This window comes from Mesoplodon bidens (genome assembly GCF_964165515.1).
Source record: "Mesoplodon bidens genome assembly, chromosome: 15".
In the NCBI taxonomy this organism is placed as follows: Eukaryota; Metazoa; Chordata; class Mammalia; order Artiodactyla; family Ziphiidae; genus Mesoplodon; species Mesoplodon bidens.
The window spans coordinates 45641444-45663603 of record NC_138171.1 but is presented as its reverse complement, the minus strand read 5'-3'; the positions used below and the strand labels follow the sequence as shown (position 1 = coordinate 45663603).

General features: G+C 48.5%; 2 protein-coding genes across 6 annotated transcripts in view; both read right to left on the bottom strand.

Annotated features, from left to right (window-relative positions):
• The window catches only part of GSG1L (GSG1 like), a gene marked incomplete at its 5' end in the record, with an annotated part of 225505 nt that overhangs the window by 55006 nt on the left and 148339 nt on the right, over positions 1–22160 (bottom strand). The window lies entirely within an intron of this gene.
• On the bottom strand, positions 18593–19260 carry LOC308629747 (histone H3.3A-like). The gene has a single exon (XM_081257944.1). It carries the CDS (start codon positions 19109–19111, stop codon positions 18701–18703), a length of 411 nt encoding a protein of 136 aa, XP_081114070.1. The 5' UTR covers positions 19112–19260; the 3' UTR covers positions 18593–18700.

Sequence of the window (22160 nt, the reverse complement as noted above, 5' to 3'; positions counted from 1 at the left end):
CTAGGGGCTGGAAAAAGAGATAAATGAGACAGGCATGGCCCCTGCCTGCTTGAAGGTCTAGTTGGGGAGACAGACACAAGCAGAAAACAACTGCCAAGGGTCAGAGAGTTAGGAAGTAGGAGGGTCAGGGGCCATAGGACCTGACATCTGGAGTCCTCTGCTCTGAGGGTCAGGGAAGGCGTCCCCGGGGCGGGTGTTCCAGCTGAGCCTGAAGAATGAGGCGCAGTTAACCAGGTCAGAGCTGCCCAAGTATGGGGCATACCTCCCTGGGGTGCTCAAGCTTATTTTAGATCAGGAGTTCTAAGCCTCAGCACTATTGGCATCTGGGGCCAGATAACCCTTAGCTGCGGGGGTGAGCTGCCCTGTGCATGGCAGGTTATTTACTCATTACATGCCAGGAGCATTCACCTCCCGGCTCCCCTGGTTGTGACAACCCAAAACGTCTCCAGATGTTGGGACTTCCCTGGTGGTCCAATGGCTAAGACTCCATGCTCCCAATGCACGGGGCCTGGATTCAATCCCTGCTCAGGGAACTAGATCTCACACGCATGCTGCAACTAAGAAGTCCACGTGCCACAAAAAAGGAGCCCGCATGCCACAACTAAGACCCGGAACAGCCACATAAATAAATAAATAAATAATCAAAATGTCTCCAGATGTTACCAAATAGCCCCGGGGGTGGGGAGGGAGCTGAGAGTGCAAAATCATCCCCCCCACCCCCCCGAGAGACCACCGTTTTAAATGCTACATAAACGTCTTTACAGTGGTAATGTTTTTATTTTTACAGATTTACAATTCCCTTCTATTTACTGCAAGGGATATTGGCTTTTTATTTCCAAAAGTGATCTGAAGCTTCCTTGCTGGATAAATTTAAATTTCAAAAAAAGTGAGTGATTTAGAGGGAAAAAAATGCTAAGTAAATAATGGCACATGGATGTGGCTATAGTTGTGGAGGAAGAATGCCCAGGCCTGAGGGCTGAGAAACGCTGAGTCAGGTGAGAGTGGGGCGTGTGGCACCTAAGGGAGCTGAAGGCTGGTGTGTGTGTGTGTGTGTGTGTGTGTGTGATGCTTGGGAATCCCCCAGGGCATGCCATCCTGGAGAGCACGCCCTTTCCCTCGGGAGTTCAAGGCCAGCTTTCCTCCTGCCTGGCAACAGATTGTCTCTCTTGGGTTGGGCACCAGAAGAAGGAATTGGCTAAACTTTGGGGGCCCAAGTGGTATGAAAGATAAGAATCTTTAGAAGCACACTCGTTGAGGCAAGATGCTCGCCTTATGAAAGGCATTGGGAGCCCTGAATCAATGGAGGCAGGGCCAGCACACTGGACAATCCCATCTCACTGTCCTTCTGGGGCACGTGTTCATAGGGGCCACTAGGCAGACCCCCTCCTTTTGGCTTTTTTCTCTTTCTGCCTCTGGCTCTGTCTCCCTCTTTCTTCTATTTCTGCCTTTAACTCTCATTCTGTCTGGCGCTCTCTCTCTCTCTCTCTCTCTCTCTCTCTCTCTCTCTCTCACTTTCTCATTGCCCCAGGAATATCTAGATACATGAACCCAAGTTATAAGCAGGAATAGTCACTGTACTCATGTCTCATGCAGTGGGCCTCCACTTCACCTCCCACTTGGCCCATGAGGGACCCTGGCCTTCACAGAAAAACCTGGGGTGGGTTTGGGGCTGAAGTTTCAGGCCCACGCCTCACCCCCTGCCCGCTGACTCTTTCCACCTCAGCACAGAGTGAGTGGAGACCTTCAGAAGCAGCCTCGAGAACATTCCTCCCAGGGCTACCCTTCCATGCTTCCGTCACATAAGCTGAAATGCAAATCCGACTCTTCTGGCCGGTTAGATCTTAAGTGCTCTGAGCTTCCAACTTCCCCGCAGCGCAGCAAGGCTATGATACCATCCAATTAGTTTCACTGCCTGGGAAGCTGCCTGTGCACTAGGAAAATGAGATGCCTTACTGCAGAACCTCTAGAGAACAAAACCTCTGCACAGACCTTCCCTTCCCTGGGGACCCTACAGTTTGTAAAGCACTCAACTGTCCCATATCTCATATAATCCTTGCCTCATCCCAAGAAGGCTAGGTTTGGTGACACCCTATTTAACAAATGAGAAAGTGAAGCTCAGAGAGGTAAAGCAATCCACCCAGCAAAGCACAGCATGAAAGGAGTGTGTTTGAGTCCAGGTCTGCCCAACTCCAAGTCCAGATGTTTTACCATTCCATCATAGCCCTTTCCATCCATTCATTCAGTCAACACACACTTGTTAGGTACTTTTTGTGTACCGGGCTCTCTTCATGGTTCAGGATATAAAGGAGTATGTAAGACAAGCAAGGTCCCTGCCCTCACGAAGCTGATAGTCTTATGAAGGAAGATAGAAAATAAACACAGAAGCATATCTAAAATTTAGAGTTTAGGGGACTTCCCTAGGGGTCCAGTTGTTAAGAATCTGCCTTCCAATGCAGGGGACACGGGTTCGATCCCTGGTCGGAGAACTAAGATCCCACACGCCCTGGAGCAACTAAGCCTGCGCTGTAACTACTGAGCCGGTGTGTCAAAACTAGAGAGCCTGCATGCCGCAACTACTGAGCCTGTGTGCTCTGGACCCTGCGCACCACAACTCGAGAGAAGCCCGCAAGCTACAGCAAAGAGCCCGCTTGCTGCAACGAAAGATCACGCACGCTGCAACAAAGTTTCCGCGTGCCACAACTAAGACCCAATGCAGCCAAATAAATAAATTAATTAAAACAAATAAATTAAAATAAAATTCAGAGTTTAGTAAATGCTGTGAAGGAAAAGAGGGGGCATGAGGAAAAGAGAGATTGGGTAGTTAGTCTGGTCAAGGAAGTCAGGGCAGGCATGTCTAGGAAGGTGACCTTTAAACCGAGACCTGCATTTTTTTGAAGATTTGGGGAAGAGAGGCTTAGGCGAAGATGAGGGCAAGCACAGAGGCCTGGAGATGGGAAGGAAGCCAGCTGTCCTCAGTCCAGGAGCCCAAGAGGGCAGGCGCCTCATCTCCACGGCGGCAGGGAGGTGTGGTTACGAGCTGTGAGGAGGTGGGGGCAGAGAACCATCAGCCCCTCCTCCTTCGTGAGTGACGCTGGCTCTGGGGGTCTCTCCGCAGGCCCCCTTCCTGACCTGGCTCAGGAGGACTCAGAGGGGCCCAGATGCCAGTGGACTGCAAGCCCCACTGGGCCCACTTCTGTCCTGGGACAGGAGCTAAGATGGGAGCCTTCAAGACTGGGACCCGGCCACGCACGGCCAGGGTGACGGGAGGACAGAGCTGGAGGGAGACGGTGCAACGAGCGGGAGCTGGATGTGGAGGGGCTGCCCCAGTCACCCTCCGGTGGCGCTAAGAGCTCCCTCGGGGTGAGAGGCTGGGACTGCCTGGGGCGCTCTTGGAGGACAGGATGTGTCACGCGCCTCACTGCGGGGGTCCGGACACCACTGCCTTTGCTCTTATGGCCCCGGTGCCCCTGTGCCTAAGACCTTCAGCTTTTCTCCTCTGGTCCTTCCTCAGACAGGTATGGGTTTTGCAGCCCCTCTTCCAAGGAAGGCCTGGGACTCAGGCAGGTGCCCCCACTGGGGCTCCCCGGGTGCTGAGAGCAGACATGAGGGCTGGGGGGGGGTCCTTAGGCCACGGGGGTCAGCTGTGTCTGCGAGCTATGGAGGAGCAGAGGCAAGTGAGGGCTGTTTTGTTTTGTTTCGTTTCACTGTTCAAGGTTTATTTATTGTTTTAGCTGGTATAACACTTAGTTGCCTGCATTATTTATGTCGATTTTTCTTTTTTACATTACATGGCAATGTACACTATTCTGATCCATATAGTACATAAAATAAGATTCTTTAGAACAGTTATGCACAAGACATGCAATACTGGATTTATAATCAATCCCAGGATGTGATTAATTGGAGAAAAAAAAGTTGGACTAGGCATCTTGGCTAAAGGAACCAGAAGTTATATAACACAGAGTTAAATACACATCTGGTTTGAAGGGCAACTGCAGCATCTGCAACATGGTCAGTGGTACCTTTTGAGGAAGTAGAACTATTTTACACGAACCAATTTAGGACCACACAAGATAAGTGCCATGCAGCATCAGGATAGAGCTACAGGGTTTTATGAACCATTCTTGTTGCTAATGTTAGGAAACTGATGTTTTTCCTAGGCTGTCTTAACATTACTGCTTTAGTCACAGTTCAGATATAAAGGACAATATGCACAACCTCCATTTCCTGGCCACGTCCCTCAGGGTCCAGCGTCCCCTGGGCCAGTGCCTGGCCCCCCTCATGTTTCCCCAGAGACCAGGCCCCTGAGTACCTGGCATCCGTTGCTACACCCACTCTGCTAAGTAGCTTAAAACCACCTAGAACCAAGCAGTTCCAGGACTGTGGGTTTTACTTCCAATCTTTATTGAACTTATTAAAATTCTTTCTTCCTCCTATCCCCCCCTCAAAGCCCAATTGCTGCCCGGCTCTGTGCCTGGGGCCAGCCTCATTTGTATAAAAGGCCCAGTGGGCTGCACATTCCCCCAGTCCTTGCTTCCAAAAGCATTCAAAGGATGTGGCAGACTTTCAATCACCATGACCAGCCTCAGCGAGGTCAAGGACAGACACAGGCTGTGCCCTCAGCACCACCTCCTGAAGACACACCGGCTGCCCCCCAGCTGACAGGTCCTGGTTCCCTTCTAGAATCTTCAGACCCCTCTGCAGGTCCCTGACTTGCTTCTAACACTCCAACTCATTCATTCAGCTAACATTTGTGAAGCACTCTCTATATGCAAAGCATTGGATCAGCGACTGGGGATACAGCTGTGACTATGGCATGGCCATTCCCCCAAGGCTAATGAGGAGGACAACATAAATAGTGATGGAAAATCAATGATTACAAATACCAAAATAGAAATATATACAGTCACGACCGAAAACTGGCAGCCCATGAGCTGAATCCAACCTGCAGATGTTGGCTAGAGCTGTAAAAAATGATGAAGTTTTTGCGGCCAACATTTAAAAATCTGGAGGATTTCCATTAAAAGATGGGAGTTTGGCCTTCTCTAGTAAAAATCAGAAACTGTGGCAACACTGGGTCCACATTTCCCCTCGGTGACCCTCAGCTGGAGCTGATCAGAGCCATGCTGTTTAGTGAGGACCTGTGGTGGCTGAGCCTCACAGGCTACACGGTGCCCATGGGGCCACCGTCTCCCTGTCTGCTGCCTTTGCCAACCCTGTAATATTCCCACCCACTCACGCATCCACTTTTCCTTCCAGGCCACTCAAGGCATTTACATTTTCAACCCCTGCAAAGGACTGGAGGGAGAGAAGGGGTCAGTTTTACCTGGGCTTGGGGAAAGGCTTGGAAGGGGAAGCGAGCTTCGAGCTGGGTCAGGAAAGATCAGCATGTGTTCCCCAAGAGGGGGCAGGGGGAGGCGGGGAAGAAGGAGGAAGGCAGCCTGGACGAGTAAAGAGCCCAAGCAAAGGCAGGGAAGAGAGACACAGCCAGTTCTGGGCCTCCCAGTCCTGCTGAGTTTGGCACTGGCTGCTCTGATGGGGCTCCTGACTCAGGAATGTCCCAGCTGTGCTTCATCTCCTGGGACCTGCCACAGACAGGAGATGCAGCCCACAAAGGGTAGGGGACATAAGAAGGGGAGGTTTCCAACTATATCATCTGTAAGCCACCTTGTAACTCTTACTGGAATTTTTTTAAAACTCCTTTTTTTTTTGCGGTACGCGGGCCTCTCACTGTTGTGGCCTCTCCCGTTGCAGAGCACAGGCTCCGGACACGCAGGCTCAGCGGCCATGGCTCACGGGCCCAGCCGCTCCTCAGCATGTGGGATCTTCCCGGACCCGGGCAATCAGCAGGCAGACTCTCAACCACTGCACCACCAGGGAAGCCCCTAAAACTTCTTATTCTGAGATAATCACAGGAAGTTGCAAAGAAATGTACAAGGACGTCTCATGCACCCTTCCCCCAGTGTTAACACTGACCCACCCTGCATGGTCCTAGGGTACAATATCAAAGCCAAAAAATTGACCACGGCACAATCCATAGTTGACTCAGATTTCACTAGTTCTGCATGCACCTGTTAAGTGTCTGTGTGTGTGTGTGTTCACTTGTGTAGCCTGGCATAAACACCACCACAATCAAGATACTCAACTGCACCATCACTAGACCCCATCATGTTGCCTCTTACTATCCACACCCATCTGCCCTCCATCCCTAATCCCCCATAACCACTAATCTGTTCTCCATCTCTGGAGATACTTTTGTTACATAAATGGAATCATGCAATATGTATCTTTTTGAGATTGGCTTTGTTGGCTCAGCACAATTTCCTTGAGGTCCATCCAAACTATTGTGTGTATCAGCAGTGGGTTTTTTTTGTTTGTTTGTTTTTTGCTGAGGAATGTTCTGTGGGATGGATGTGCTGCAATTTGTTTATTTACTCACTCACTGAAGGACATTTGGTTAGTTTCCAGTTCAGGGCTATTACAGATAAAGCCGCTATGACCACTCCTGTACAAGTTCCTGTGTGAAAATAAGTCTTCTTTTCTCTGGGATCAATGCCCAAGAGTGCTGCAATTCCTGGGTCTCCTGGTAAGTCTTACGGTCAATCCATCTTTACTTTTGAAAATAACTGCTGAACTATTTTCCAGAGTGGCTGTACCATTTTACCTTCCCACCAACAATGTATGGGGTGATCAACTTCCTTGATAACTGGACTTTTATTTAAAAACAAAAAACTAGAGTTCTCACTGGGAACCCAACCTTTCTGCAGTCTCAACCTTTCTGAGCGACCCCAGGACTTTGACACCTGGGCATCCCATCATTGTCAGCCTTGGACAAGGCCTGTCTCCTCCCTCTGCCACTCCCAGGCCATAAGCTCATAGAAATTAGGGGCCAGGCCCAGATCAGGTCTGCAGCCCTGGGTCCAGCATAGGCACAGCGCATAGCAGGTACTCTGTGAAGGAAATTAAATTGCACAGAAAGACGAAGCAAGTCAGCAAAGACCCACAGCCAACAAGTCAGTTAGAGAGGAGGGTAGATGCCAGGCCCCCAGGTCCCAGGGCCATGGCTTAACTCACCTTCAGGCAGGCTCTATGTGAAAGTGCTCAACCTAAAAGGTCACTGTCATCCTAGCACATGCAAAAAAAAAAAAAAAAAAAAAATCTAACTGTGTAGAAAGCACAGATGTACATCATGTGTGTAAACAGATATATAGTGTATCTGTGGAGTTAAGATTTCATGAAAGGAGGGGCAATTAGGAAAAGAAAGTGTAAAACATGGAATAAGAATGAATGTAAGGTTGAGAAACGCTGTCCTGGCTGCACATCTTGGCCTTCCACCTGTGAGTCAGAGGGAGGCCTCCTGACTAGCAGAGCAGACCTTCCAAAAAGGCACTTTGACTATCTCACTCCCCTGATCTAGAACCATCACTGGCTCCCCACTGCCTCCAGGGGAGAGTCTGAACTGCCCAGTATGGCCGCCTCTCAAACCTCATCTCGACCCACAGTGCCCACGCCCACCACTCACATTGCAGCTGCAGGAAACTCCAGATTCACCTGCACACTCCAAGCTCGGCCATGTCTCCTTGCCTTCACACCTGCTGTTCCTTCTGCCTGAAATGCCTTTCCCCGATTCTTTACCTGATCTTCCTTCAAAGAGCAGTCAACTTGTCACCTCTGTGAAGTCTCCTTCACCTTTCCAGATGCTCCAGGTGGCCTGCAATGCTGTGTTCACCCTTCTATGGCATCTTTAACACATCAGATTGTCACTAAGGTATGTCCTGGATGGTTTCTCCAGGCTAGACTCTGAGTTCCTTGGAGACAGGGGTTGCGTCTTACTCACCTGCAGCATTTAACGGGCATCTCAAGTTAGTGTGCCCCAGATCTAAACTCCTGATCCCCCAAACGTTCCACCCACCCCGTCTGCCCAACCTGACTGAAGGAGACTCCATCCTTTCAGTGGCTCAAATCCCTCTCTCTCTTAATGTCCATCTCCATCTCCCCTACATCTGATCCATCAGTGCAGCCTGTTGTTTCTACCTCTGAAACACATCCAGAAGCCAACCCCCTCTCATGCTTCCACCACTGCCCCCCCAAATCTAAACACCCACATCTCTCACCTGGACCACATGGTAGCCTCCTCACTGGTCTCCCTGCGTCTGCGCTTCTCAACAAAGCAGCCACTGTGGTCCCTCTAAGACTAGATCAGATCATGCTTCTCTGATCAGAACACTCCAATGGCTCTCCATCTCCTTGGGGTCAAAGCCAAAGTCCTCATAAAGGATAAAGTGGCCGACAAGGACTCTACAATCTAACCCCCGCTCTTCCTGGTCTTTCTCGACCTTCTAACACTCTCCACCTTGCTCATGCCACCCCAGACAGGCGGCTTCCATTCCTCAGGAAACACCAGACACACTGCTACCCCAGGGCCTTTGTACTTACTGTCCCCTCACTCTGAAATGCCCTTTTCCAGATAGTCCCACAACTCCCTCACTTCTTCCAAGTCTCTACTGAAATGTAAAATACCTCTGCTGAGAGGCCTTTCCTGACCACCCTGTCTACAATAGCCCCTCCTTCCATCACTCTCTATCCCCTTACTGTATTTTTGTCAAAGCATGTTACATCACCTGACATTATATCATCATATTATCTTTGTTTATCTAATTATATGTCCATCTCCTCCACCAGATTGTACACTCCACAAGAACAGTGATTTTGTCTGTTTGTTTGTTTATTTGTTTGTTTGTGGTACGCGGGCCTCTCACTGTTGTGGCCTCTCCCGTTGCGCAGCACAGGCTCCGGACGCGCAGGCTCAGCGGCCATGGCTCACGGGCCCAGCCGCTCTGCGGCATGTGGGAGCTTCCCAGACCGGGGCACGAACCTGTGTCCCCTGCATCGGCAGGCGGACTCTCAACCACTGCGCCACCAAGAAAGCCCGATTTTGTCTGTTTTGATCACTGTTATATTTCCCAGGTCTAGAGCAGGGGTTGGCAAAATGTGGCCCACCCGCCAAACGTGGCTGGTAGTCTGTTTTTGTAAACAAAGTTCTTTTCCTCCCAGTTTTACTGAGATATAATTGGCAGATAACATTGTATTCATTTGAGGTAATTGGTGATTTGCTATATCAAATCACGTGATGATTTGATATTTGTATGTATAGATAGTCCCCAATTTATGATTTTTCAACTTCACAGTGGTGTGAAAGTGATAGGCACTCAGAATTCTGAATTTTCTCTTTTCCCAGTCTAGTGATACGTGCTTCTTTCATGATGCTGGGCAGCAGTGGCCACCTCAGCTCCCAGGCAGCCACTCAATCACGAGGGTAAACAACCGATACACTTAGAACCATTCGGTACCCAGGCAACCATTCTGGTTTTCACCTTCAGTACAATATTCAATAAATTACATGAAATATTCAACACTCTACTATGAAATAGGCTTTGTGTTAGATAATTTTGCCCAACCGCCAGCCAATGTAAGTGTTCTGAGCATGTTTAAGGCAAGCCAGGCTCAGCTTTGATGGTTAGGTGTATTAAACGTGTTTCCAACTTATGACATTTTCAACTTAAAACAATGGGTTTATCAGGCATAACCCCCTCACAAGTTGAGGAAGATCTGTATTGCAAAATGATTACCACAATAAGTTTGGTTAAAATCCATCACCTCACATAGCTATGATTTTTTTCTTATGATGAGAATTTTTATGATCTACTCTCTTAGTAACTTTCAAATATATGATACCATGTCATTAATTTCAGTCACCATGCTGTACATTAACAACCCCAGGACTTATTTATCTTATAACTGGAAGTTTGTCCTTTTGACCACTTTCACCCATCTTACCCAACCCAACGTGCCTCCTCTGGCAACTACCAACCTGTTCTCTGCATCTATGAGTTCTACTTTTCTTTTTTTTTTTTGATTCCACATATAAGTGAGATCATACAGTATTTGTCTTTCTCTGTCTGGCTTATTTCACTTAGCATAATGCCCTCAAGGTCTAGCCATGCTGTCACAAATGGCAGAATTTCCTTTTTTCATGGCTGAATAATATTCCAGTGTGTGTGTGTGTGTGTGTGTGTGTGTGTCTGTATATATCTCACATTTTTCTTTATCCATTCATCCATCAATGGACACTTCGGTTGTTTCCATGTCTTGGTTATTGTAAATAATGTTGCAATGCACATGGGAATGCAGATATCTCTCAAGACAGTGATTTCGCTTCCTTCCAAGAATTACCCAGAAGTGAAATTACTGGATCATATGGTAGGTCTATTTTAAAATTTTTTTAGGAACTGCCATCCTTAAAGTTGTTTTGGAAGATGACCATGCCCGTCATTTACATATTGTCTATGGCTGCTTTCAACAGCAGTGTTGAGTGACTCTGATGGAAGACCCAATGGCCTGCCAAGCCTAAAATATTTACTCTCTGGCTTTTTATAGGAAGAGTTTGTTGACCCTGTTCTAGAACAATGTCTTGTATGTAGGAGCTCAATAAACACTGGTTGAATGAATGAATGAACCAATAATTGCTATCGCTATTCTCGGAATTCTGTTGTAATTCATTAAGGCGCACACACACACACACACACACACACACACACAGCTGTATTCCAGACTTTATTCAACAGTAGAGGGTCCCCAAGGTCTTCGAGTCAGAGAGGGGGTTAATCATAGGATTAACTTTGATCATGGGTCTGGCACACAGTAGGGGCTCAGTAAAAATTAGTGTCTTTGCTACCGTTTTCTTGCTGTGTCTCTTCCTTCCTTCCCCCCACCCCCTTGGCTGTCTCTTTCTCCCTGTGTGTGTGTCCCCCTCCATCCTAGGGGGTCTGTCCATCTCCCTCTGCCTCCCCCAGTCTCCTGCTCCATCTCTTCCCTTACCAGGGACCTTCTACTCTCCTCTCTTCCCTGCCCCCTCCCTCCTAGCCCTGGACAGACTGAGACATGGTGAGCAAGTATTTCCCATGAGAGGTCCCGTCTCAGCCCTCACACACCCAGAATGCACCCCTCTGTCTTCCTGACCTCAGGGCATGACTCCCCACTTCCCCATCATAGTCACAACCTGGGCACATCAACAACTCCCACCCCTGCCCTCCAGGTGCTGCCAACCCTTCTCTCAAATCCATCCCCATCCCTCTCTGTTCCCACTGCCACCACCTCCTTGTGGCCAGACACCAACATAGCCTCCTAGCCGGCCTCCTGGATCTGTGCCCACCACCCTCCCTCTACCCCAAGAACCATATTTCTAGAACTCGCCCCTGACCTTACCACTTCTTTGCTTAAAGCCCCAGAGGTCCCCAACTACACCCCCACTCTGGCAAGGCCCACATTTCCTGGCCTGGCATCCAAAGCCAGTCACAATCAGACCCCAGTTTCCACTTCCCCGCCCTTGCCCAGCACATCCATGTCCAGTAACTCCAGGGGGTCACCTTCCCTGAAACCTCCTTACTGAAAACCCCAAATGCCTGGCTTCCTCCCTGTGATTCTGCTAAGAAAACTCAAGCCCTGCACCATCCGCCTCTGCATCTCATCCCCAGCCCTCCTTTGCTCCCCAGTCTCCTCCCATGGCCACCTTCTTACAGATCCTCTGACATCCCGCCTGGATGGGGCCTTTGCATTTGCTGCCCCCTTGCCTGGAGCACTCTCTCTCACCCCCTCCACCCCCGCTGCCTCCTCAACCAGCTAACTCCTCCCATCCTTAGGGCCTCTGGAGGGGCCCCTGAGCCCCCAGTAGTGCGTGGTCTCTAGCCTTGGGACTGTCTCTTCGTATCACAGTCCCAACTGCTCACTAATTCACTGCTTCCCCCACTAGACACAAGCCCCCGAGGGCAGAGAGCTTGCCTGGTTGTTTTCCTGGTACCTGGTACAGAGGAAATGCTCTAGGACTCTTTGTGGAAGGAAGGGAAGAAGGAAGGAGAAATGAAGGATGGATGCCGTGTGTCCCTCCGGCCTCTGCATCCGTCATCCTGCTTCCTCCCCGGCAAGGGTTTTCACACCTTTCCACCCATCCTTTAAGGCTAAGAGAGTCTTTCTCTAAGTGTCTGTCAGCTTCAGGGTGGAATTAACACTTATACCCGAGGAGAGGCTGCTGTTACAGCCCCATCCCCCAGCTCCAAACCGTCCCCATCCTGCCTGGCCTCCCTCCCTGTTGCCCAGCTGTCAACAACCACAAGAAAAACAAAGCCCAGATGAAAGTCAGCAACTCAGAGTCAAAAAAAAAAATTTTTTTTTTTTTAAAAAGAAGTCCCATTGTTCCAGCAAGCCGAGAGAAACAGAGCAGAAATAGACCAAGCACTGGACTAGGAGAAAAGGAACAATTCAAAGGAGTGACAGCCAGAAAGGGCTGGCATTGGGGTGGGTGATTTCTGCCTTAGGAAAGAGGAGGGGAAGATGTGGATTCTTTTAAGAAGAAACTCAGAGAATAAGGCAAGAGCAGAGCCCCCAAAAGTGGGTGAGCAGGCAGTTTATCATCTGAACCAGGACGCTTCTGGGAGTGAAAGGGGCCCTGTTAATAATGATGCTGGGACTGTCCTGGGCACACCTGGACACATGGTCGCCTACCCAGAAGTGTACAGCCTTGTACCCAATCCCATCGGTGTCACTGTTCTCACCCAAACTCTTCAACAAACAAGACCGAGAATGTGCTGCGTGTCCACCCGCTCCACTGGCTCTTCATGTGGTTTGGGGGATGTCATTTCATTGCTCAAACCCATCTTGTGCAGATGCTACAAGATGCTATAAGGAACTTGCCAGACCACGCAGTTTCAACGGGACCCAACTGTGGTTTGCTCTGATCTATCTGGTTTCAGAGTCCCTGCTTGTCCTATTGGGGCGAGTTGCAAACCCCAAAGCTCAAACGCCAACAACCCCACTGTGAGGGGTCTGGCCCACGCATGTCGCTTCTACAGTGCACTCCTACATTCAAGGAGAATTTTCTGAGGGCCAGGCCCTGGGGATACAGCAGCGAAGACAGTCGCGGCTCTCAGGAAGCCCACTGTCCAGGGCAGTGGTTCTCAACCAGGAGTGCTTTTTGCCTCCCAAGGGACATCTGGCAACGTCTGGAGACATTTTTGGTTGTCACGACTTGGGTGGGGCACTATCTGGCGTCTGGTGGGTAGAGGCCAGGGATGCTGCTCACCACCCTACAACACACAGGACAGACTCTCTCCCCCCACAATAAAGAATGATCCAGCAAAGAGTGTGCCACCATTGAGAAAACCTGGTCTGAGGAGCAGAGATGGGGTGGCAGACAAGTAAACAAATTAGTATATACGTTCTCTTATCCATTCAACAAATATTCATTGAGTGCCCACCATGGTTTAGATGATGCTCAGAAAGCAGTAGGTGCCATTAAGAAAAACAAGCAGGGGACTTCCCTGGTGGTCCAGCGGGTAAGACTCCCCGATGCCAACGCAGAGGGTCAGGGTTCGATCCCTGGTCGGGGAACTAGATCCCGCGCGCATGCTGTGACTAAGTCCACATGCTGCAACTAAGAAGTCCGAATGCTGCAACTAAGAAGGCTGCATGCATGCTGTAACTACGAAGTCTGCATGCCGCAACTAAGAAGTCTGCATGCCGCAATTAAGATCCGGCACAACCAAAATAAAGAAATAAAGAAATAAAGATTTCTAAAAAGGAAAGAAAAACAAGCAGGAGGGGATGGAAATGACTGGGGGAAAGGAGAGAGCTCCTAAGGAGATGCCATTTGAGTGACAGCTGGCTGAAGGAGGAAGTGAGCCAGGCTCATGCGGGGAAGGCAGCCCCACGGAGGGGACCACGGGCCTGGGCAGGGCCAAGCTCAGAGAGCGTGAAGGCCAGCAAGGAGGGGCTGATTGTAGGAGGTGAAGTTAGAGAGGACGGCAAAGGCCACATTTTGTGGTCTTGGGATGGAGTTTAGATTTTGTTTACAAAAGTAACATCTGATAAATACCAACTAGAAATGACAAAAACAGACTTTGTAAAAAAAAATCCCCTAAAATGTCCAATGAGGCGAAGTGAGAAAAAAGCCCTCTATATTTAAAACTCTAAAGGAGCTGGAACTTTATCACACGGAGAGCCGTACACTTGATGAGTATCAACCTGAGGTCAGTCGCTACGTATGCAAAATGACCATTCGGCAAATAGGTGTGGTGGAATATTTTTAGATGGTAATTCATGCTTTTTTCCCCTGTATTTTCCCCCCTTTTCCTTTCACTTCATTCAAACGGTAAGAGGCTCTGGACTTCTTTGTCCCAGAGGTTTTGCAGCAAAGAGGAGAAACCCATCTGCAAAATCCTTCCCTCCTGGCTTTCATCTTTAGAAGCCTTAATTTACCAAGGAGATTAGGACAGGGACCTCTGAGTCAGGGAGAGAAAGAGTGAGCTGTCTTCTAGTCCTTAGGACAGAAAAAGGGTTGGGGACTTCCTTGGTGGCGCAGTGGTTAAGAATCCACCTGCCAAGGCAGGGGACAAGGGTTCAATCCCTGGTCTGGGAAGATCCCACATGCCACGGAGCAACTAAGCCCGTGGGCCACAACTACTGAGCCTGTGCGCTAGAGCCCGCGAGACACAACTACTGAAGCCCAAGCGCCTAGAGCCCGTGCTCCACAATGAAGAGTAGCCCCTGCTCGCCACAACTAGAGAAAGCCCATGCACAGCAACGCAGCCCCCCCCCAAAAAAAAACAAAAGAAAAAGGGTTGGATTGTCCTTGTCCGGGGCAGGAGAGGATGCTGAGGGTCTGCAGTGATGTTTTCTTGGCTAATACAATGTTTTGAAACATCTTGAATTAAAAAGTTAAACCTAGGGTTACTAGGTAACCCAACAATTCCTCTCCTAGGAAAACATATGTCTACACAAACACTTGGACATGAATGTTCATAGCAGCATTATTTGTACTAGCCAAAAAGTGGAAAACAACACACATGTCCATCAACTGACAAACAGAGAAATAAGATGTGGTATATTTGTGCCATGGAATATTATTTGGCAATAAAACGGAATGCAGTGGTGATACATCTTACAACTTGGATGAATCTTGAAAACATCACGCTAAGTGAAAGAAGCCAGTCATAAAAGACCATATAGTGTATGACTCCATTTATATAAAATGTCTAGAATCGGCAAATCCATGGAGATAGAAAGTAGATCAGCGGTTGCCTAAAGATGGGGTGGGGGTTGGTGGAAAATAGGGAGTGACTGCTAGCGGGTATGGGGTTTCTTTCTGGGGTGATGAAAAGATTTTAAAATTAGATTCTGTGACGGTTACTAAAAGCCTTTAAACTATACACTTTACATGGGTGAACTTTACGATATGTAAATTCTATCCCAATAAAGCTGTTTAAAAAACATTTTGAATTAAAAATCAGGAGGTTTTCCTATAAAAAAACCAGCTTTGGGCTCTCCTTGAATGCTGTGCATCTTCCTCCATGGCAGCAATGGGGTGCTGATGGGGTGTGCACTCCCAAGTTTGCCGCCATCCCCACATCCACTGCTGTGTTACATCTGGACAGCTTGACTCACTTATGTCACCTACATGGTCCCTGTAGGCACTGCAGGGACTGAGGTCACCAGCCCCTTCTGATCACCACAGGCACTGAGGTCACCAGCCCCCTTCTCCCACCTCCCATCTGGCCCTAGAAGCAAAGAGCTCTGGGGACTGGAAGGGACCCTGTGAACAGGGAATTAGAGGAGGCTCAGTGGCAACCTACATGGACCCATGTAACAGTAAAGCACATGGCTTTGAAGCCAGAACGGCCACATACTAACTCTGTGCCTCAGTTTTCTCAACTGTAAAATGGGAATAATAATAGCACCTACCATTGTAGGGTTCAACAGAGGGAATATGTTTAGAATAGTGTCTGGCATAATAAATGCTCAATAAATGGAAGCTATTGAGCCCATAATTTCTTATCTGCAATTTCAAATTCCCAGAAGTTCTGAAATCCAAAAGCTTCTTCATAATTCATCTGGCCACAAAATCTGACTTGGCCTGAACTCATTTAGCACCAAAACCTGACCTGAATGGACATGAGGTTATTGACCGTCTTTATTTATTCCCCCCTAGAATGAATATTCACGTGTTTCACTCTGTTTGCTTACACAGTGCTGCCCCAGCCCCTACTGGGGTGTTCTGTAATGGATAGTTTATGTATTACGTTACCTGCCCAAATCTGAAACGTTCCAAATTCTGGAACACTTCTAGCCCTAAGGGTTTCAGATCAGGGACTAAGCTGTATGATGAAGATGATAATGACAAAGATTAAACCCCACCCCCTCTTTGTCTGACACTGCATAAGACCAGACAATTGCAGCACGGCCCCAGGCAAAGGCAGTAGGGAGTAAGCCCCTCAAAATTCTGACAATAAATCTTCTACCAGCCCAGGAGGATGGGAGCACAGAATCAAAATGAAGTTCTTTTCCAGAAATGAAAGAAATGCAGTGTGTTCCTTGCATAGCTGGATTCAGGGTATGAGAATCACACAGGCCAGGTTAGCTTTAGAGGACAAAACCTCACCTTGTCCTTGGTTTAGCTCCCAGACCTCGTTGGGTGTCTCTTCCTTTGGCTGGTCCTGATTTGTATCCTTTATGACGATACTGTAACCCTAAGTATAGTGCTTTGCTGAGTTCTGTGAGTAGTCCTAATGAATTATCAAACTTAAGAGGGTCATGAGAAAGCTGATTTGAAGCCAGTTGGTTAGAGGCACGGGTAGCCCAGGGACCCCCTGAACTTACAGGTGGCACCTGTAGTGGGGCAGTCTTGCTAGGGACTGTGGCATCTGATGGCAAATAGCATCAGAATTGTATTGCAGGGCACAAGTCAATGTCAGAACAACACCCTTTGCCTTCGTTTGTCCTCACCCATACCCCCCTGGCCGGAACCAGAGGTCACCTGCAGCTTTAGCTGGCAGCTCCGGTGCATGTTGGTGGCTTCCTTCCTCAAACACTTTCCATCTTAGGTGGCGAAGGCCAGAAATGCTGGGGGAGTTACTGACTCAGGAGTGCCCCCTAAACCAGTGATGGATGAGAGATGGTGAATAAATTCCACTGCTTTCTCACCCCTTGGGTGTCCTACACAGTCTCTCAGAGGGTCCCCAGCAGGAGGGAAACGCAGTTGCCACCAGTGGTCACCCGCCTACCAACATTCCCTTTATTGGCCCTCCTGCCTTCTTGTCTTAAAAATCCACTGTCCGACCATACTTCCTGGGATCAGTTCCCAAATAAACTACTTGCACCCATATCTTCACCTTAGGGTCTGCTTTGGAAGAACCCAAATGAAGACCTCTACCATTCCTGGGGCTCTTGAGTCCTTTAGCTCCACTGCTGACCTGATAATCTCCCAACTTGACAAGCCAACCAATTCCCAACCACTAGGACTTCCAGTTAACAATGCCTTTGGGCAGCCACTTGTCCACCATTGCATAGTAATCCTGCTTGGTCCACGGCTAAGCCCACACCACAGGTGTACTTAGAGCCCCAGGCCCGGCTAATCACAGTATTTCATCCTCCGGCATGATGACTGGTTCAGGAATGAGCCTATGAACCTAGGTGGTCTGATCATAGTCCTCCTTGGAGTTTTGCAGGAGGTACTTGAAAGGAGTCCTCTCTGCCTCTGGAATCTTATGTAAGGCTGGAGCTGCTTATGACTATCCACTCTCCACATGGATGGGCCTGACTGAGACAGAAGCTAAACGAAGTCAGAGTTTGGAGATACAGCTAGATTCCTGATGACATGATCACCTGGATGCAGCCATGCCTGAAGCATAACCACCCTGTACTTTTCAATTACATGAATCAATAGAGTTCAATCACGCCCCCGCCCCCAACTTCTTCCTTTAGCTAATTTGATTGGGTTCTTGTCACTTGCAAGCAAAAGGAGCTTTTAATGATATTGAAAAACTCATTTCTCTGATTTAGACCCTCTGTACTTTTAGACACAAAAATATACAAAAGTACTTGGTCTCTCAGTTATGAGCAAGAAACCCAGTCTGGCCAGGGCAGAAGAACTGAACAGAGGGAGCTACGGGCAGGAGATTCTTTTTAGCACAGGCCCAAGGTGGCAGGGTAGCTAGTGAAATTAGTGTCTCAGGAAACTCACCCTAAAATACAATGGCAGTTTACAGTAGGAAGTTACAGATCATCATACCAAGAGTAAGCTCTAAGGAAGAGCCAAAGAATTAAGTGAAGTGTGGACTGGGGAGGAATTCAAGACCGCAGGCAACCTCACTTGGTGGAAGCTGCTATGACTGAACATAAAACAAACAGATCTAAGCTTCCTGGCAGCCAGTGAAAGGCAAACCTGATGGGTTAACCAGCTTACATTCGCTCACAGAAGGCAGCCTCAGACCAGGTCATAGGGCCAATGGCTCTATAAAACTGCCTTCCTGGAACTCATAGGCTTCATGGCTCATGGGGCTGGAGGTGGGTCCAGAGGAGCAGGTGTGCGCACTTTGCATGCCTCACAGCTTGGCTCCTGAGGATTTTGGTGGTCCCATGGGTGTCTGCGGTGCGGTGGGATTTGCCTGCTTTGTCCCTCAGGCCCCAGGCCTCCAGATCCCCAAAGGTCTATCCAAAACACACGGGTAGGTGTCCACCTTGCAGGCTTGCCCTTCAACTCATACCTCACCTTGAAAATAGCCCCTGAAATTTTTTTTTCTTTTTTTTAAATTATAATTATTATTTTTATTTTACAGAATTTACTGCAAAACACCATAAAAACTGCCTTCACTTAAGCTCTCTCTCCCCGTATCCGGCGAGCCAACTGGATGTCTTTGGGCGTGATGGTGACTTTCTTAGCGTGGATGGCACACAGATTAGTATCTTCAAATAAACCCACCAGGTACGCTTCACTAGCCTCCTGAAGCAAACCAATGGCGGCACTCTGGAACCTCAAGTCGGTGTTGAAATCCTGGGCGATCTCCCTCACCAACCTCTGGAAAGGCAGCTTCCCGATCAGAAGCTCAGTGGATTTCTGGTAACGACGGATTTCTCGAAGCGCAACGGTCCCGGGTCTGTACCGATGAGGTTTTTTCACCCCGCCGGTAGAGGGGGCGCTTTTCCTGGCCGCTTTAGTGGCCAGCTGTTTGCGGGGCGCTTTGCCACCCGTGGACTTACAAGCAGTCTGCTTGGTTCGGGCCATTTTCTTTCACCCAATGCCTAAGTATTACGCCGCTTCTCCGACAGCCGCGCCGCTCCCGCTGCCCAATGAAGAGCCGCAGTCGCCGAACTAACGGAAGAAGCTCCTCCGACTAACGAAGAAACCACTCTGGGTTCCAGGCGCCCCCTATACCTCCGTTTTTATACCCACGCTTCACGCTGCGTCTCTGCGTCATAGTACCCTAATTTGCATACACCAACGACTTTTTCTTTTCTTTCTTTCTTTCTTTCTTTCTTTCTTTTTTTATTATTTTTATTATTTTTATTAGTTTCTGCTTTATAACAAAGTGAATCAGTCATACATATACATCTGTTCCCACATCCCTTCCCTCATGCATCTCCCTCCCTCCCACCCTCCCCATCCCACCCCTCCAGGCGGTCACAAAGCACGGAGCTGATCTCCCTGTGCTCTGCAGCTGCTTCCCACTATCTATCTACTTTACGTTTGGTAGTGTATGTATGTCCATGCCTCTCTTTCGTTTTGTCACAGCTTACCCTTCCCCCTCCCCATATCCTCAAGTCCATTCTCAAGTAGGTCTGTGTCTTTATTCCTGTTTTACCCCTAGGTTCTTCATGACATTTTTTTAAAATTCCATATATATGTGTCAGCATACGGTATTTGTCTTTCTCTTTCTGACTTACTTCACTCTGTATGACAGACTCTAGGTCTATCCACCTCATTACAAATAGTTCAGTTTCGTTTCTTTTTATGGCTGAGTAATATTCCATTGTATATATGTGCCACATCTTCTTTATCCATTCATCCGATGATGGACACTTAGGTTGTTTCCAGCTCCGGGCTATTGTGAATAGAGGTGCAATGAACATTTTGGTACATGTCTCTTTTTGAATTATGGTTTTCTCAGGGTATATGCCTAGTAGTGGGATTGCTGGATCATATGGTAGTTCTATTTTTAGTTTTTTAAGGAACCTCCATACTGTTCTCCATAGTGGCTGTACCAATTCACATTCCCACCAGCAGTGCAAGAGTGTTCCCTTTTCTCCCCACCCTCTCCAGCAAGCCCCTGAAATTTTTTTAAAGTGTATGCAATGGTGAAGACTTTAATGCTTCTCATCAAAATTCTTAGAAGTCATTCTGCATGCATAAGATTAGAATTCCTTCAAAGAAAAACATATAAGATTCAAACTTTAATTCCTAACCTAAGTTTCCACTAGCCCTGTATTTTTGGGTCACAAAAGCATCAAAACATCCTCAAGTCCCATCATACTCCATTCAACTGCCTTTCAAGTTTAAGATATTCTGTATTTTTCAGAAAGAAAATTAAAAATTTCAAATCATACATTACGTATATAAGGTTAAGAAATTGAATACGAGATTAAGAGTGGTGTACTGTGCAGTGAAATACATGCTTTATGATGAAGCCAAATATGCCAAGATTACATAAAAGATAAGGTTCTATTTTCCCAGATTCAAAGAGCTACCTCATCCTTGGTCATGTTTTGTTTTATCGCAAAATTTCCTTTTCTCGATACTTAACAAAAGAGACTCTGGCTGAGTTCTCCATGAGGTCTGACTTTTTCCTGGAAACAGACGAGCTCTTCTTCATTCCAGTGCAGTTTTTACTAAAAGCCCACCTGTGTTAGCCTGACCGTCCAGGAGTTCTCCAAATGACTTTCTTTTCTTCCTAAGTAGATCAGCCTCATTTTTCAGAGAAACTGGGGAAGAACAGTCATCTTCCAGCCTGCTTTCGCATCCCCTCCAAGATACAAGACCCTGGCTGCTGGCGGAAGAGACAGCGACACAGGGAACCCCATCTTCTCCAGCACCTCTGCTAAAGTCACAGGACTGGGTGGGCGGGGGGACACTGGCAGCTGGAGCCACGCCCCCATCTGGAATTAGTCTTGCTCAGGCCTGAGAGATGGAGAAAAGCCGTGGCCCAGTGCAGGGCCACATTATGACTTTCAAGGGCCCCAGGCACTTCTGACTTCATGGGCCCGTTCCTCCATAAAAGAAATATTAAAAATTACATTTTATGATGGCAGTCCAGCCTAGATTCATTCTTATGCCTTCATTATTATTCTATTTTTTTCTTCTGATTTTAAAAGCAGTCAAAATTAAAGCCCTTTGTGGGCCCCGAGAAGCACTGGGAGCTCTAGGCTCTGGACCAGCAGACCAACAATCTGTACAACCACCCTCCTGCCAGAAGTGGGAACATAGCTCTGTTGGCCCTGCCCCACCACCCCTTCTCCCTTGGCTGTAGAGTCCAAATCCCTCACCCCAGCCTCACTGTGACAGGGCTGGTCCCTGGGGCCCTGATCTGCCCTTCAGTTTATTCAGGGACAACTAGGAATAATAATAATAATAACAGCGGTGACAACCTGAAGTCCTGGGGGCCAGGCCCTGCTCAAAGCACTCTGTGTGGCAGGCTCTGGGCTCAACCACTGGCTAGCTACGTGACTGCCGGCAAGTCAGTTTTCCCATCTGTGGAATGGACGTAATGTTCCTCCCACAAGGACACTGAGGAATAAAGATATTAACACATGCAGCAGGCTCAGCCCAGTGCTGGTGCAGCATGGCATCTCAGTCCGTGTTGGCAATTACGATTAATCCTAACCCACTGGCTCATTATAATAATTAATTATAATAATTGGCTCCCGTAGGGGCTGCCCTGCCTCTGCTTTCTCCTCTACCCTAGAAGGCGTTGACCTTGGGCTGAGGACCCCTCGGTGTGAGCTGGTCCGGCAGCATCGCAGCCCTGGCAGCATCAGAGCCCAACCCTCTCCCCACATGGACTCGGTGGATGGGCTCTCCCCCACCCTGCTTGCCCACTCCTTCCCCTCCCACAGCAGCAAACCAGAAGCCCACCCACCTCCTCCAAGCTTCTCACCCTCCCCAAACACCCTCCCCCCCAACTCCCCCCCCCCACCAGCTGCCTTGTTCTCAAGGGGCTCCTGAAAGGCCAGCTTCCTGGTTCCTCCAGGCCAGGCAAGTCGGGGGCTTGGCTCTCTCCTGGTCTCATGTTTCTCCCGGGTTTATTTTCTCCCAGGCATGAATACAGAATCCTTTCTCT